The sequence below is a fragment of the Danio rerio genome, chromosome 20 (assembly GCF_049306965.1).
Source record: "Danio rerio strain Tuebingen ecotype United States chromosome 20, GRCz12tu, whole genome shotgun sequence".
Taxonomy (NCBI): Eukaryota; Metazoa; Chordata; class Actinopteri; order Cypriniformes; family Danionidae; genus Danio; species Danio rerio.
In genome coordinates this window covers 31,165,001-31,182,190 of record NC_133195.1, presented here as the reverse complement: position 1 = coordinate 31,182,190, position 17,190 = coordinate 31,165,001, and the positions used below count along the sequence as shown (strand labels likewise).

General features: G+C 34.5%; 2 protein-coding genes across 7 annotated transcripts in view; one reads left to right on the top strand and one right to left on the bottom strand.

Moving 5' to 3' along the window:
* Nucleotides 1-13,918, bottom strand: part of dpf3 (double PHD fingers 3) — a 74,927-nt gene extending 61,009 nt beyond the window's left edge. For 4 of the 5 annotated variants that reach the window (XM_005160743.6, XM_009294764.5, XM_005160744.6 and 1 more), the window contains exon 1: nucleotides 13,874-13,918. In XM_005160743.6, coding sequence (XP_005160800.1) covers nucleotides 13,874-13,905 — 32 coding nt within the window. In that variant the 5' untranslated portion in view covers nucleotides 13,906-13,918. The remainder of the gene's footprint in view (nucleotides 1-13,873) is intronic. The other variant, NM_001111169.1, reaches the window with a different exon arrangement.
* A 642-nt stretch (nucleotides 13,919-14,560) lies between these two features.
* wdr21 (WD repeat domain 21) overlaps nucleotides 14,561-17,190 on the top strand; it is a 14,891-nt gene continuing 12,261 nt past the window's right edge. The window contains exons 1-2 of one of the 2 annotated variants that reach the window (XM_021468379.3): nucleotides 14,561-14,618; nucleotides 14,942-15,081. In XM_021468379.3, the coding sequence (XP_021324054.2) occupies nucleotides 14,975-15,081 (107 nt within the window). In that variant the 5' untranslated portion in view covers nucleotides 14,561-14,618; nucleotides 14,942-14,974. 2 annotated transcript variants of the gene reach the window in all.

Sequence of the window (17,190 nt, the reverse complement as noted above, 5' to 3'; positions counted from 1 at the left end):
ACACAAGCTTTGACATTGAAATGCTATAGAATAAACATTCAGTAAGGAGGGCACTGATGGGAATGCCAATTCATAGGTAAGCTTTAAAGGTGCCATAGAATAAAAATAACATATTGTGAGCCTTAAACAGGATTGTTTCCTATCTCATGTAAATCTGGTTAGTGTAAAAACAGGCTATCAGAAAAAACACGGACTCTGATGATCCACACAATATTATAAATATGTACTCCCCAGGCAGAGTTTGACTGACCCCAATGTTTGGGATCACAACAATTATATCTTTTTATACATCTCTTATTTTGAAAAAAAGAGAGAGAGGAATACTAAATGAACAGTTCTGTGAAACAGGCAGCCATGGGTCCATTTGTTAGCTCAACAGCACACAAAATGCAGGATTTATGAATTATACATTTATTCAGCACCACCCAGATAAAGCTTAAGGTTTGTTTGACTATGAATTATGTTAATGTAAATATTGTGAAATATGCCACAGATATGTTTAAAATGAGACAACAGACACATGACTGCTAAATGTATGCACCGTTTCCTATAACTCCACTCTTATTTTTTCTTGAGTGAAAGGACACCAGTAAACTTTATAAAACTCATCTGTTTATGCAGAGGTTGATGCCAGCATTTTCATAAATGTTCTAGTGGCATAAAGATAGCTCACTCACTTCTTCAAGCTATAAACATATCTACCATTTCAGGTAAAAATATTATTAATAATTGATATGGTCAAAATCAAGCTTTTAATGCTAAGGCTAATTTCTGTGCTTTTAAAAGAGCATATAAAACTATTTCTGGAAATTTCTTTGACGTACCTAGGCCAGATACGTACTATGTAGATATATAGAGGACAGTTTTACATATTGGTTCAATGCACTTGATTGTAGGGGTGTCAAAATAATTGCAGATACGAACAATTTGGTATCGCTTCAGTAATCTATTCTAACCGGCTATTATGTACTGATGTTATTTATCACATATGCATTATATGGCAGTAGCTTACTATGGCAAGGGAGGAGACCACGAGCAATTAAAACGCTCCAACTACTTAAAGGGCAGATAACTGTGCACAATTCACAGTTTGAGAGTTTGCTGGACAGTCTTTCACTGACAGAAAAGTACATCAGAACCCAGCTAGTAAAAAATGAAAGCTGTAAACTCTCTCTCTCACTCTCTGTGGCCCCTTTGACCGGCTGCAGTATTCGTGAGGTAACATTTTATCTCCTCTTTCAGCTGTTATAACAATAACATTACTTGTGGATTACTTGTCAAGTTTTCTCCACCACACCGCTGTCTATAACGAATCAGCTGATCGTCGCAGCTGTTTAACATCAGTGTCCGTGTCACAGTTTGCTGAACAGCATCAGAGCTGCACTGACCGTTAAAGCCAATCGCAGCCTATTCTGTTGAGCGTATGATCATTACTCACTCAACAACGCTCAAAAAGCAAACGGGATAATATTCACATTTGTTTAATTGCTAATTGCTCTAAATGCCTATGTTGTTTTGTGCATTTACTTTAGCTTTGTTTGATACATTCAAAAAGAGTGTTTTCTTTGAGCAGGTCAAATTAAAGATACAGTTTATATATCTGACTGCTTGTAGTAAAGGACAAAATTGTATTACAAATAATATATAAATATATTTATAAATGATAAGTTTAATACAAGAATTATGAATTATTACAAGAATTATTAGTGTTACTAAGTAAAATATCAATTTGAGATATTGAACTGACTCGAATTGTGAGAGCAATGTAGGTTCACACTTCTACTCAACTGTACCTTTAAATATATGGATGAATGAAAAAAATGTTGCATTTAAACAGGAAAAAAACAACACATTTTTTTAATTAGTATTATAATCATCATTAAATTATATTATCAATAAACAATATTTATTATTATATTTACATTTGGACAAAAATAAGTAATTGTGCTGAAAAAAGAGCTATCTTTTTATTTTATTAATAGCTATAATAACAACTACTTCTGTATTTGTTTGGAAATGTATTTGTATGTTTCATTTTATTTATGCTTGTTGATATGCTTGATAATGGGATCAAATAAAAGCTCGTTGTCGGAAAAAAAACTGCTGACTGAAGGCAGCAGAACATGTTTTCTCAGTTGGAGCAAAGAAAATTAGCTGCAGACTAAACATTTATTCAGTTTTTCACACATCCAATTCAGAAGCATTCGTAAACAATCTGTTTTTTTTTCTGTCAGCCTGTTTCAGCCTCTATGAAACCTCTAAATGAACCTTTTGCCCTGAGCCATGTGCTTTGTGCCTGGGCTGATCTTAGGAAATTAATACCTATTCTTTATTCAACAGAGCAGAGCAGTGGCTCATTCACAGTTCTGTGTGTAACTCCAAAACCAGAGGCCCCTTCACTTAGCCAAGCCAGCGTCTATATTCATATTACTTTAACAACAGAGGCGTCTCCTTTGTGTCTCAGAAGAACATAGCCACACTTCTTAAGGATGTAGAAGACGTCTTTCATATTCAAATGACCCTTTTAGTTTGATATAATCCGAGTGCTCTCTCTAAGGACAGGTGTCCATGAATAATCATCGGCATAGGTAGGCGTTGCTCAGAGAATTGTTGTTGGTTTTAAATACATATGCATACTGTTGTGATAATCAGTGCTGCATTTCAATTAGACACGTGCTTTTGTAAAGCGGTCCTCCAAATGTGATTACGCTTTCATTAGTTAAGAGGCCGGCACAGAGACATCTTGTCTCGAAGCACTTCCTAAGGAAGCTTTTCATCAGCGCAAGTAAACAAAATCTGCTTCAAATAAAATGCTGCATCAGATTCGACAAATAAATAAATAAATAAATAAATAATCAGAATGTTTCCTCATTTAAATCACCTACTCATTTGCATTCTCACTATAAATGCTTTATAAGTCCAGATAGACAACCTTTTTCTGAGCAATTTCAACTTGAAAGTCGCAAAGTGACTTGACAAATGCAAATTGTCAATGCTTTTTGTGTTCAATTGTTTTTATCTTTGAATATTGTGGTGCACACTTATTTGGGCTACATGATAATGGAAAAAATCTAACATTTCCATATTTTGTTTTGCCAAGATATATATTGCGATATGAATATTCACTAGATAATTTGAATAGCTCTATTTGGAAAAAATTTATGAATTCGACTGGGGACAATAAAGCCTTGTCTATGCAGTGCATCTGTTAGGTTTTACAGTGTGGTTTTCAGTCTAACAGTTTTCAAGTATGGCAATTGAACAATTGTCAAATGTAAAATAACAAAGTCATCAGTGAATAAACAATCAAAAAATAAATGCTATTTTTATCTTTTATTCATTCATTCATTCATTCATTCATTCATTTTCTTTTTGGCTTAGTCCCTTTTTAATCTGGGGTAATGCAAACTCCACACAGAAATGCCAACTGACCCAGCCAAGGCTCGAACCACCAGTGACCTTTCTGCTGTGAGACGAGAGCGCTACCCACTGCGCTACCTTGCTGCCCTTTTATCTTTTATTCTTTAATAAATAACCTAATCCTGTGATGTGACTTTTGCAAATACACACATTGCGATATCCAAGAAAACCAGCATGACTATTTTGCTTGGTTTTAGAGATGCAGGTTGGTGTTTAACAACATTCCTTGATGTCCTAAAAAGTCTTTGAGAGGAATCAGTTTGAAGAATCAGTTCTTCAGACGCTGGATTGAGTTTATGCTTTAACGTGTCAAAACGTGATGCCATGCGTTTTACGCGCTACACCACTGACACTGTTAAAGTCACTACAAAATTTTACACCTTTACATTGCACTATTTCTTTTTTAATCCACTCAGTGCAATGTTCAGACCCAACTGTGTTAACTGCATCAGTTAAACTCTCCCACTCTATTTTTTTCTTTTGTTGCTAATTCCGGAGGACAAAATTGCAAATAAAACAGTTTTTTTCCGGTCTACCTTCGAAAGCAGCACCTCCAATTCACATTCTGTTCAAAGTGTCTCTTTTTCCTGGCTTTTGCCATAGCTTTTTTGTTGGGTTTTGCCAAAGTAGAGTCATTAGCATATTCATACGGGGGAGGAGGCAGTGAGCAGTTTTGCGCTCGTGCATATTGCGCTCAGTATCACATTCATTAGGATGTACAAAGAGAATATGCGTGTGATTCGGCATACGCAGTGTTTCATACATCTGAATCTTTTACTGCGTACGGCACGCACATTTACAGCTTTGTGCATACGCAATGTTTTAGTATGATTTCAACGCAAGTCTTCATACATGAGGCCCCAGGTCCTTTGGCAATCCTTGCCCTCTGATAGCTGTTAGTAGGGCTGCACGATATTGGAAAAAATTGACATTGCGATATTTTTTTCCTCTGCGATATATATTGCGATATTTTATATATATATATATATATATATATATATATATATATATATATATATATATATATATATATATATATATATATATATATACTTAAAACTAGGGCTGTGACGGTCACCATGACAACCGCGTCACCGCGGTGGTCATTGCCACCTCGGTTGTCCATTGCCACCGGCCGTAGTACTTGACGTCACGCACTTTAAAACACAAATTACTGTTATGTTGCCAAGTATTACATATCTGTTAGAATATAACATTAGGCGCGATTCAGCAAGTTCAAGTTCAACCATGAATCTTGTTAGAAAACGAACTCTTACATCTGGGAACATTTTGGATTCGTGCCGAACTAGAAAGGTGAACGAATCAATTTGGATTAAGCTTTTTGTATGGGGGTTTTAAGTAAAGTGTGTTTTAATATTCACTGCTGAGAGTCCAAACACCGAGGAGCAAATCCATCGATACGCAGATCCACGGGTCCCGAACCATGCAAGCTAGTGGCGATTGACGGCGAGGGAAAAAAAGCCATGTAGGCTTAATCAACTCCTGTCTTCTAAACGCAAAAGCCCAGCTCAGCCAGGCATGGCAGAGGCATTTGCAAAAATGGCCAGATACAAAAGAGAAAGTGATAAATGGAAGACATTGACGAGAAATTGAGCATAGGCTATTTGGTAACTAGAACGCGCCGCTCCGCAGCGTAGAGAAACCTGCGTTGCGAGAAATGCAGGCGGCGGAACAGGAGAAGCCCTCTCTCGCATGATTGTAAAAAAGTAGCCTGTCTGTGCATTTTCGCTACAAGCACACCGTCTGACAGTGTATTGCTGGAAACATTATAACCCCATTCTTCACTTAAACCGGACAAAGTCAACATGTTAGTTTTTCTGGCAAATAATTTAAAATATGACTACAAAAGGTGGAGAGAAACTACGCTGTTTTTTTAAACATCTGACTTATATTATTACTAGGTTAATATTTTCTTTTTACGTATAATTATTAATATTTATATTATTATTACACTGATTAGTAAAGTGCCATTTAGAATTTTTGTTAAGTTCTTAAAAATGTAACGTTTAATTGTTATTATTATACAGTTTCAAGCAGTTAAAGTAATGTAATATTTAACTACAATATTTATAAACAGTTTAGTGTTGTTTTATTAACGAAAGTTCAAAAATAAACATGTACGTTTATACGGATGTTTTATTTATTAATATTAAATTCGGTTATTCCTTAATTTTTACATAAAAGGTAAATTAACTTAAGTAGGCTACATTATTTGTTGATGTACGAGATCGAGGAACATTTGCCAGTAAATAATGTTCGCACCACTTAAAAAACAAAACAAATGAATAACTTGCGAAAAGGATGCAATAAAAATGCAAGCGCTTAATCATTCTTCACAATCGGATTCGTACGTGCAATAAGCCGAGGCTATATTGCGCCAACAAGAACAAGCCCTAAAACTAAGTCTAGAGAGAGAATTAATACTAGTTAATATTAATGATTATAAACACGAACTGCGTTGTATGATAAACGCATCACAATGATGTCGTGATCTTTGCTGAAGAACTGATATCGCCGTCTCCCCAGACAGGTTTTCATCTGCTTTTTTCCCCTTCTTCTGGATACAAAGTATCAGCGCCAGACCAGTGGTTTAAATTATATTTTACTCTCCTGATTTCTTTTCTTTTCATTAAAAATAAATAAATGTTTAAAGTTTTGTATTGCATAGCCTATATATTTTTAAAGATTATCATTCAGCCTACCTGCAGCGCATGAGGTTGTGTGCTGGGCAAATCCCCTTTACTCATGCTACCCATTTCATTTATGACACTGTAAACCTGACTTGGCAGGCTGATCATCTTTAAACTCAAAAGGTGTTTTTAACTTGAGACTGCATGCTTCTGCATAATGTGATGTTTCTTATTACAACTGTTAGCGGTGTCAAAATGAAAGCAAACATTAAAAAGGGTTTTGTTTTATCAATTGTATAGTTTAGTTTTAATAATAATGTATATAATAAATTATAATATTTATTATTGTGTAGACTACAGTGTCCAACAAAACAATTTTATTAGGTTACTCTAATAGACCAAATCCCTAACTGAAAAACGAATGTGAAAATGACAGGCAGTTGCGTCTTTGCTAAAATTAACGACAAATTTCTTTTGCTTTTTTCCCCTTTAGAGATTAAAAGAGCTGTATTTAAATAATTATTTCACTAAAACATGAATTGAATGCCCAGTTCTTTCCCGTGTGAGTTTAGTGCGCCTCCGCCGCGTCTGCGTTTTTAAGGTTACAGGTGCACCCTGACCTGACGCGGGGACCAGATCTCTGCACTATTGCTTTAATTTCTCAATTTTCATAACTGCATTGCATTTTCATATGGTAAAATATCAAAATTTATGTTCTGAAAGTAGTAGGAATGACGGGAGTGTTAGTAATTAATAACAGAAAGAACTTTCACTTTTGAGTGAACTTCTGTCACGTGTTATTTTAGTATGATAAAATAAACAAAAATAGTAATGCAGAAAAGTATTTTTCGCTCTGCCAAGCCTTCTCTGTTGCTGTATAGAGAAGCAGCCTGCTCAGTCTCCTTACCCCGGCCCCACCCCGCCCACCGACTCCTGAACGTCTCACTCACTCACTCACTCACTCACTCACGCGGGCATGCAGTGCGGTCTCATGAGGAAACGCAGCTTTTTGATATAATGTTTTTCTTGTTCCCAAATACAAATAATTTATCAAGTATTGTTTGAAATAAGTATTCCTAAAAACACGCTATTCCTGCTTTTCCGAATACCGTATTCCGGTTCGGCTCCACCCATAATATATATATAAATTTTTTTTTTTTTTTTTGCATTGCACCCTCCTGCGATGTGACTATCGCGGATGCGCACATCGCGATTTCGATGCTGAAACGATATATCGTGCAGCCCTAGCTGTTAGTACTTGCCACTGTCCTATCCATTAAAAGTAAAAAAAAAAAAAACAAGTGAAAATAATTATAAAAAAGAAGAAACTAGATAAGAGAAATTATCTTTATTGGCAAAACAAAACGATTCCCAAATGTTTGTATTCAGTACCGCACACCCATAGTCATACCCTAAGTGTTTTAATTTAGAAAGCTTTCACTCAAATATAGGTCACAATATAGGCAAGAAACTACTTTCTTTCTTTCTGACTCTAAAGATAAAGCGCTATTTTGAATTCTAATGTCAACCTGCTATGGCATCCTTGCCTAAAATAAATCCCATCGTGCCTAACACAGCAGCATTTGACTCAACGATTGGTGTTAATTTAAGGGGCGGGGCTTTCTGTTCTCAACGAGCAGTAGCATTCAGGAAAAGATTGACCTGCTACAGGCTCAGATAAAATCAACCTCTTCAAAACCTCTCACTTTACAGTAAACCCTCTTTCTAAATAGAATAAGCATTGTATGTGATCATATGGGTAATTTAAAACAGTCTGTGGTGCATCTGAGGATAAGGAGGTGCTGATATGAATAGGGATTTGCCCTCCACAGTGAGTAGTGAGAAAAGAGAGAGAAAGAGTGATCCATCACAGTCAGGCTGTTTTCTGTGTGTCTATGGGGAGATGAAGAGGCTGCAAACAGACCCTCTCTCTCTCTCTCTCCCTTTCTCTCTCTCTCTCTCTCTCTCTCACTCTCTCTCTCTCTCTCGCTCTCTCTCTCCGAACACCAGGGCACTGAGTACACCACATTCACTCATTACATGCCTGTTAATCCAATTGACCATTAATTACTGAGGCTACGTGCACCATACCAAAAAGCAATGATCATCTGGTAATGGAATTCAGGGATTTAACAATTCAGCAAATATTAGTACCATGCTGTATCAGTTATTTGTAGCAATTACCATAACCATGAATATACACTGTAAACATTTACAGTCAAAAAATTACAGTATTGTAAATTTACAGCCAAACATTTAAAGTACTAACATCTACACAACTTTGTATACAAAAACACAAACATGAGCAGGTGTGGATGAAAAAGTCATGACCAAAGTTCATCACAAACAACTTTTCCCATAATTTGATCACAGCATTTAATCATTTGATCAACCGGAACTTAATAAAGTGATATATTACATAAATAACTACTTTTATTTTACTATTGCAGTCATAGCAAAGTTGACTTTTCAGCAGTTATATCTCAGACTTTAGTGTCCTTTAAACAATCCTTATGTTGATTTGGTATTTAAATGTACATATTTTTATAATCAGTGTTGAAAATAGTTGTACTGTTTCAATTTTTGTAACTTTTTTTTACATTTCTTTTAGGATTCTGATCAATATGTTCATAAGAACAGTGAGAATTTTAATAATAAAATGCTTAACAGTTTAAATAATGTTCCCTTGATATATACAAGTATTATTTATTTTATTGCAACCTAGTACTGGGAAACATTCAAACACTCATTTACACATTATGGCCAATTTAGTTTATTCAAATCACCTATACACATATCTTTGGACTGTGGGGGGGAAACCGGAGCACCCAGAGAAAACCCACGCTAACATGGGAAGAACATGCAAACTCATACAGAAATGCCAACTGACCCAGCCCGGACTCGAACCAATGACTTTCTTGCTGTGAGGCGACAGTGTTAACCCCTGAGCCACTGTATCACCCTAATATTTAATGATTACTGTACATGACACAAAAATAATTCATTCTTATATTCACTCACATATTAATAATGCAACTATTTACAAGATGCCTATTCTGTGTATGCCTTTTCTCTTCTAACAGCTCACATTTAAGCTGTTCTCATCTCTCATTTTTAAGATTCATTATGAATCCATGCAATAATGAATGACTGTAATGCAAATGAAGTGAAAAAATCAGCTCTACTCTGAAGCTCTTCAGTCAGTCTTAAAGAGTTTGAAGCAAATCTAGGCTGTGCGGAAGCTAAACATAGGTGCCCCATCAGACTGCTGTGCTTTCATGATATCACTCACATTCTGAGAGAAACCCCTCAGTGCTGGATAAAGAAAGAGCCTTGAGCATGAGAGAAAGGCCAGAAGAGCTTCAACAACTCCTGGAGTGTGTGGTTATCAGGCTTGCTGGCAAACATTTATTTTAAAAATGCTAATGTAAGGGCCTGTTCTCAAATGGATCATTAAATGAGCTTGTAAAATATGCTTGCTTTCAGCTACTTGAGTATATAATTTTTAAAAATCATAGCATTTTGGCAGATTATAAACATATTTGTATTTTATAAACAAATGTTAAACTGTACATTGGAGTCTACACCACAAACCCCTGTTCCTGAACACACAAAGACCTCGGGCTCAATGGTGTATGTAGTGCAGTTTGTAATGCGAAATGCATCTAGACAGACGAAGACGGGGGGGAGGGGAACAGGCGACCACAAGCGCTTTAACCTAAACCCCACATATTCACCCCCTCACTGCCCCCACCTCTCGATTTATTTGAGACGAAACCAACACAAACCACCTGACCCTGCTCTCCAGACACTAATAAACACTGCTGAACACGGTATATTTGACTGCAAAAAAAAAAACACTTGTATTTTTAACAGTGGTGGGAAGTAATCTCATTCACAACGAACAAACAACCAGACAAAAACACATTATTTGCCTGGGCAACATAATAACATTTAGAGAAGAAGGGAAAGCGTAGCCACAGCATATAACACCTAGTAGCAGCTTATGAAATTACATAAATGCGATATATTATAATTATAAAATAACAGTTAGTTTATAACCAATGCATAAAAGTATATATATATATATATATATATATATATATATATATATATATATATATATATATATATATATATATATATACATATACAGACACACATATATAAATATATATATAAACTTTTAATTGGTTGTTGATTAATCGAAAAGTAATCAAAATCGACACTTATGCTATAATGATGCTATAATCCATCAAATTTTTCCAGATCAATTACTTTTTCTACCGCGTGACCCTGATTTGTCAATGCTAATTTATACTTATTATATTATGATTTATACTTATTTATAAATTATTTTGATATTATAATTCTGACAAGCGCACGCATACGGTCCGGCGCAGCCTTTGCATACCCGCTCACGGCTGTGCTCGAATCGAATAGCAATCACAATTTGAAACGTTGCAATTAGCTAATCGCAAGAGGCTGCGATATGAATGTGTTGTTAAATTCCCCCCCCGCCCAGAGCAAATGTGTAACTGTCGTCAGTGTGTGATAGTCTTATTAGCCAATTGATTAAGCATACTTGCGTTCTCCCCAATCAGAATTGCGCAACCAAACTATGTTGAATGTCCACAAAAACAAACAAACAAGAAAGAAAACAAACAGAAAAGCATGGACAAGTGGGATGATGACCTTTGCTGCTTCAGAAGCATTGACAGATGAATTAATATAAAAGAAAAACAGGACATTGGTAATATGGGAATATTTTGGTTTCAAATTCACAGACACCGAACAAAAACAGGTAATTTGTGAGAACTGGTGAAAAAAAATAAATAAAGTTTCCACGAAGAAATACAACTAGTACCTAAAAAAGCACCACATGCGGCTATATGAGGAGTGTCTTGCTAAAAGGTCAACTGAAAGTATTGCCAGTGACACTCAATCTATTAGCAAGCCACAGCACAGTACAATTTCAGAGTTGTTTCAGCCATGTTAGTTTGCTTTGTTGTTTTTATAATAAGCTACACTATCTCCCTAATTTGAGTTCAACTTATTTACAGATAGTAAAGGTCGTTTTATTTGTGTTTACTATTTGCTTTAGAGAAAAATTTGTGTTTCATTTTTAAATATTTAAAAATAAGTTTGAATAAATGTTGGAGTAAGTTCATGTCTTTTCAGTTCCTTTTTAACAAACACTCACTGCATTTTACCAGTAAGAAGCTACAATACAGTTTATTGAGCTGAAGCTTAATTACAAAATTGAATCGCAGATCAAATCGAAATCGCAATATCTGTCAATAAAATCGCAATTTCATATTTTCCCCAAATCACACAGCCCATTATTACATTATTATTATTATTATTACTATTATTATTATTATTATTATTATTATTATTTACTGTTGTTGTTGTTGTTATTATTATTATTACAGAGCTAATAAGAGGGCAAAAACATTTTAAAAATATGTTGGGACAGGTGTGTATAGCTCCTTTTCCTGCTCTTGTTGACCCCCTGATGTCGTTTTGGTGGGACGGGAGGGGAGCTTTATGTGCCTGATCTGGAGCAGATGGGGCTCCGTCTCTTGCCCACTGACATCTCTGCGGCTAGTCATCAGAACAGATGGGTACTGAGGGATCCTGGGATATTGCTAATCTGCTCTACCACAGCATTTAGAGATGGTGCATCCCCCCTCAGTGTACACACTTACATAGACAAATCAGCTTGAGTTTGAATGGAGATGAATCACACGAGCAACTATGATTTAGACTGGTAAGAATCCAATCCTTTCATCCAACCATTTGCACCAGTTGCAGTCATATCTCACTTCTCAGAATATGACATGGCAAATAAAAAAACTTAGTAATTAATGTTAATTATAGTACAGCTAATACAGTATTAGCTTCTGTAGTCGTGCAATAAGTACAGTTAAAGTCAGAATTATTAAACCCCCTGAATTATTAGCCCATGTTTATTTTTTCCCCAATTTCTGTGTAATGGAGAGAAGATTTGAAACATAATAATCATAATAGTTTTAATAACTCATTTCTAATAACTGATTTATTTTATCCTTGCCATGATTACAGTAAATAATATTTGACTACATACTTTTCAAGACAATCATATACAGCTTAAAGTGATATTTAAAGGCTTAACTAGGTTAATTAGGTTAACTAGGCAGGTTAGGGTGATTAGACAAGTTATTGTTTATTGTCTATATATATATATATATATATATATATATATATATATATATATATATATATATATATATATAATTAATATTTTAGTCACAGAAAATCTTTAAAAATGGAAAGATAATAAATTTAAATTCATGCTAATCATAGCAAAAAAAAAAGACAAACTACAACATTTCAACAAAATTATGTATATTTTTTGTTTCTCTTGACTTTTGCTATTTTTGAAAAAGTTATTTAATATTTTTCCCAAACATGTAAGTTTGGGCTACAAATTTTTTAACCATTATCGTAAGTTATTTTGTTAGATAAGCTCCAGATTTGGCTTCAGTACTGACTAAACTAATGTATATGCACAAATATAGTATTGTAAAGATCCTATAGAAAATATTAACTTAAAGAAGAGATTTGTGGGGGGTGTACTCATATATGCTGAGCACTGTACATAAATAAATTATATTTAATATTTGTTTATTGTTCTTGTTCTAATTTCTTTCTCCAGATTTCTAAGATATTTAAAACACTAATTCCCAGAAGGTACTAATTCTTTCACCTTGGGACTTCTCAGCTAATAACCAAAAGGACAAACTCTTCTGACCTCTTAAACAAATGTAATGTAATAGAAGCAGGAATTCTGTCACATGGCAGAAAAATCAGCTCTGCACTTCAACAGCCAAACAAGAGAGAACAGGACAGCGAATTCCATTGTTATCCATCACTTATCTCTGGACTTACTGATCCTTATTATCCTGTTTTGTGTAACTATAATTCTTCTTTACAAATGCACGGCGTTTATTCAAACAACACGACGGAAATGTCAACGTACAGCAAATAATAAACAATAATGTTTATTATTACGCGTGTCTACAAAAAAAGAGCTGACAACTGAAAGCTATACGAATGCGCTAAAGAAAGTTACCCGGCGAATTCCTGTGAAGAAAATCCACATATTTAATATGTCGACCACAAAACTCGTTCTTTAACTTGTCACGATGTGTATGTGAGCGTTATCTGTCAAGCAGTTCTCCATAGGCCACGACGGGGGAATTATACGTTGCTTTCCTATAGGCATTTTTAGACATCAATGCAACCGAACCATGCAAACGTTTTACTTCACCAGCAAGCATTTTAATATTTAAAAGATTATTTTACGGTGCAAGTTGTTCAGCAAACAAACACATCGTGCTCGTGCAGTCATATGACAGCTCATCCCGGCAGATTTTATAAGGCTTTATCTGGCTGTCCTGCAAACAAGTCAACGGAGTCTGTAACGTTACACTCGCAAAGCATTGCATCCGAAATAATGCTGCACTAACACTGACCAACAGAGGCTGAATGCTGAGACACACGTTGCATATTTGCAGAACGAATGTCCGAACACAACGCTTCAAATGTATTTACATATGAACATATACATTACACACCCACACAAAGAGGAAATAGGTGGATTAAACAGTTATTCGTTTAGGACAGAATTTACTGATATACAAAATGCACCGCGTGTACAGTTTAATTTCAAGACACAATTTGCACCCACACTCTAAAACACGCGGAGTGCAACACATTTTCGAAAACAAGCGAAAATAATATTTATAATTACTTACGCTTTCAGCGGATTCTGAATGACAGTCGCCATTTTGCCACACTGTAACCCAATATTCCAAATCTGAGTTCTTTGGGATCCTTGTGAAAGAAAAACAGCCAATACGGACCTCAGTGTCCGGCGGTCTGGCCAATACAATACGGGGAATCAAAATCTGGGCGTGGCTTCCAAGAGCTGTCAAAATTATAAGAATTACATTATTATCTTTACTTAGAGTACTTGCATAGCAAATATAAACAAGAAATAAAGCAATGTTATTTTAGTAGATTTTTTAGATGCATCTCTGTAGCCTTTAGCCTTCACCTGTTTGTTTTAACTATGAACCAAATATTTATTTTAATTGCATTGTAGCTTTATCCATTATTGTGCTTCAATATAAAAAGCCCCATACACAATTGTAACCAATGAAATATATTTGAATATTAAACATATGAATAGAATATAAAATAGCATATAAGTCTATCACAATTATTGTTTATCAGATTATATTTTAAACGTTAATACCTAAACAACTCCAATTAAAAAAAACTTGTAAACATTAAAACATTTATTTATATTTTTATTAATTATTTTAGCTTTAAATGCTCAGAAAGTGATTGACAGCTCTTTGTTCAATCGGATAATTGTAATTTCACACAGTCTCATGGTTTGACCAATGAACAAAAAGGGGGCGGGAATTTCTGGTGTCGTGAGGAAGTAATATTTTCTAAACAGGAAGAGGTCACCACGACTGGCATCTCTTTCTGGTAAGTTTATAAAAACTCTCCATTTACACAATGTTATTACGGTTTATAAACCATTACGGTATTCTCGTATGCGGGTGTAACCTGTAACATAAACGAACGTGCCTCGTGAATGCTCGTAATAGTAGTTTTAGCGTGTTAGCTCCTGGTACAGCTCCATAACAAATCAGTGTTTTGTTTTTTGTTTGTTTGCTTGTTTTTCTGTGGACAGTTTGTTAACGTTAAGTCACACAATACGTTTAGGTTTAGTTTTATATATTCAAAAACTAAAAAAATTGAACACACAGTGTCCTCTTTATTTGAATATAATGACAATAATGTTTTAGCAGATACACTGGCATGGCTGCTGACAAGCAGAAATGAAGCGTGGAAACTGGCGAGCACGGGGCCGCGACCGTCACCGACAGCAAAACCAGTCCCAGTGGCGGAGGAGACCCCGGTCAGACCACGACGAGCAGGAATACGGGTAACTATCGTCCTATCCTCAAAATCTACTTACCCTCATCTCGTTTCAAACCTGTTTGACTTTTTCTGTGGAACACAAAAGGAGATGTCAAGAATGACAATGAGGTTGTTCTGTAATGTTTGTGTTGTGTTCATTGTTTGGGCAAAATATACAATCAGAGTGAATGGTGAGTTATGCTGTCATATACTGCCTAACATCTCATTTTGTGTTCCAAAGAAGAAAGACATACAGGTGTGAAACAACAATATGAGTGAACTAATCTTTTAACACGTGTGCTGCATTACAAAACAATGTTCATACTTTAGTATTGAGTACACAGAGACAGCAGTTTTGCCTAATTTTACTCCGGCATGTGTAACTGGAAATAGATTTTAGGCTCAGAGATGAGATGTCCCACTTGTCCCAAAATCTAAAAAGGAGACCTCTGTGGCTGGAAGTTAACAAGAATTATATATGTTGTTACAATAATGCAATTACCGTACAGCAATTACTGTTTTACATTACTGTGAGAGTTGAGTTCAGGGTAGGGGTAGATGTTAATAAAATACAGTTTAATGGGTAATTTAATAAATATTATGAATAATACGCTGTATAAATTTTACATCTTTGTGTGAGTTGGGTTTAGGGTAGGGGTAGATGTTAATAAAATTAAATTTAATGGGTTATTTAATAAATAATATGACTAATTCTCTGTATAATTACTGTTTGTATATAACTGTGAGGGTTGGGGTAGGAGTAGATATTAATGAAATACAACTTATGGATAGTTTAGTAAATAATATACATAATTCTCTTTAACTTGCGGCTGCATTTGTAATCGTTCTTGCAACAACTGTCCCATTCTGTGTCTTTATTATGATTAAATTACAATCACTTAATCAATAGTGATTGTAAATGCCTGAAAGCATATTAAATGTAAATGAAGTGCCTTTAGTGTTTTATGTAACTGTAGATTAAAAGAACTGACATTCAGACTGATTTTATTATTGAACTTTACCTTGAAATAAATGTATGTATGTATGTGTGTGTGTGTGCGTGTCTGTGTGTGTGTGTGTATATATATATATATATATATATATATATATATATATAYACACACACACACACACACACACACACACACACACACACACACAGTTGAAGTCAGAATTATTAGCTCCTGTGAATTATTAACGCCCGTTTATTTTTTTCCCCAATTTCTGGTTAATGGAGGGAATATTGTTTCAGCACATTTCTAAGCATAATAGTTTTAAAAACTTATTTCTAATTACTGATTTATTTTATCTTTGTCATGATGACAGTAAATAATATTTAACTTGATATTTTTCAAGACACTTCTATACAGCTTAAAGTGACATTTAAAGGCTCAACTAGGTTAACTAGGCAGGTTAGGGTAATTAGACAAGTTATTGTATAATGATGGTTTGTTTTGTAGACTATCGAAAAAAAAGGGGCTTTAAAGTTTAAAGGGGCTAAAATTTTTGTCCCAAAAATGTTTTTTTTTTCAAATTCAAAACTGTTTGTATTCTAGCCGAAATAAAACACATAAAAATTTCTCCACAAGAAAAAATATTATCAGACATACTGTGAAAATTTCCTTGCTCTGTTAAAAATCATTTGGGAAATATTTAAAAAAGAAAATAAATCAAAATGGGGCTAATAATTCTGGCTTCAACTGTATATATATATATATATATATATATATATATATATATATATATATGAAGTTGAGATTTAAAACACTTTTCTTGGTATATACAATTAAGTGATGGAGGTTATATTCAAAGTCTTAATGTTTTTTTTCTAATAATGGACGTTTGTCTGAATATGAAGCTTATTAGAGGTCGTTCAGTCTAAAGGGATCAAGACATCATTTTAAAATCAAATATTTAAAAAAATGGTTCTGCAAAATTAATTCAATAGTCTCTGTCACTACCCAGTGTGTTTCTTCACTAAAGTAAGTTTGTATTAAATATTTGTTAATTGTAGCTTTTTGATGGTGGCTGCTAGTATGATTTACCCATTTAAAATTTGCAGTGAATACTTTTCTGAAATTGTATTATTAAGCTAGTCCATTGTGCCAATATAAAACTAACTTTACCTCAATTT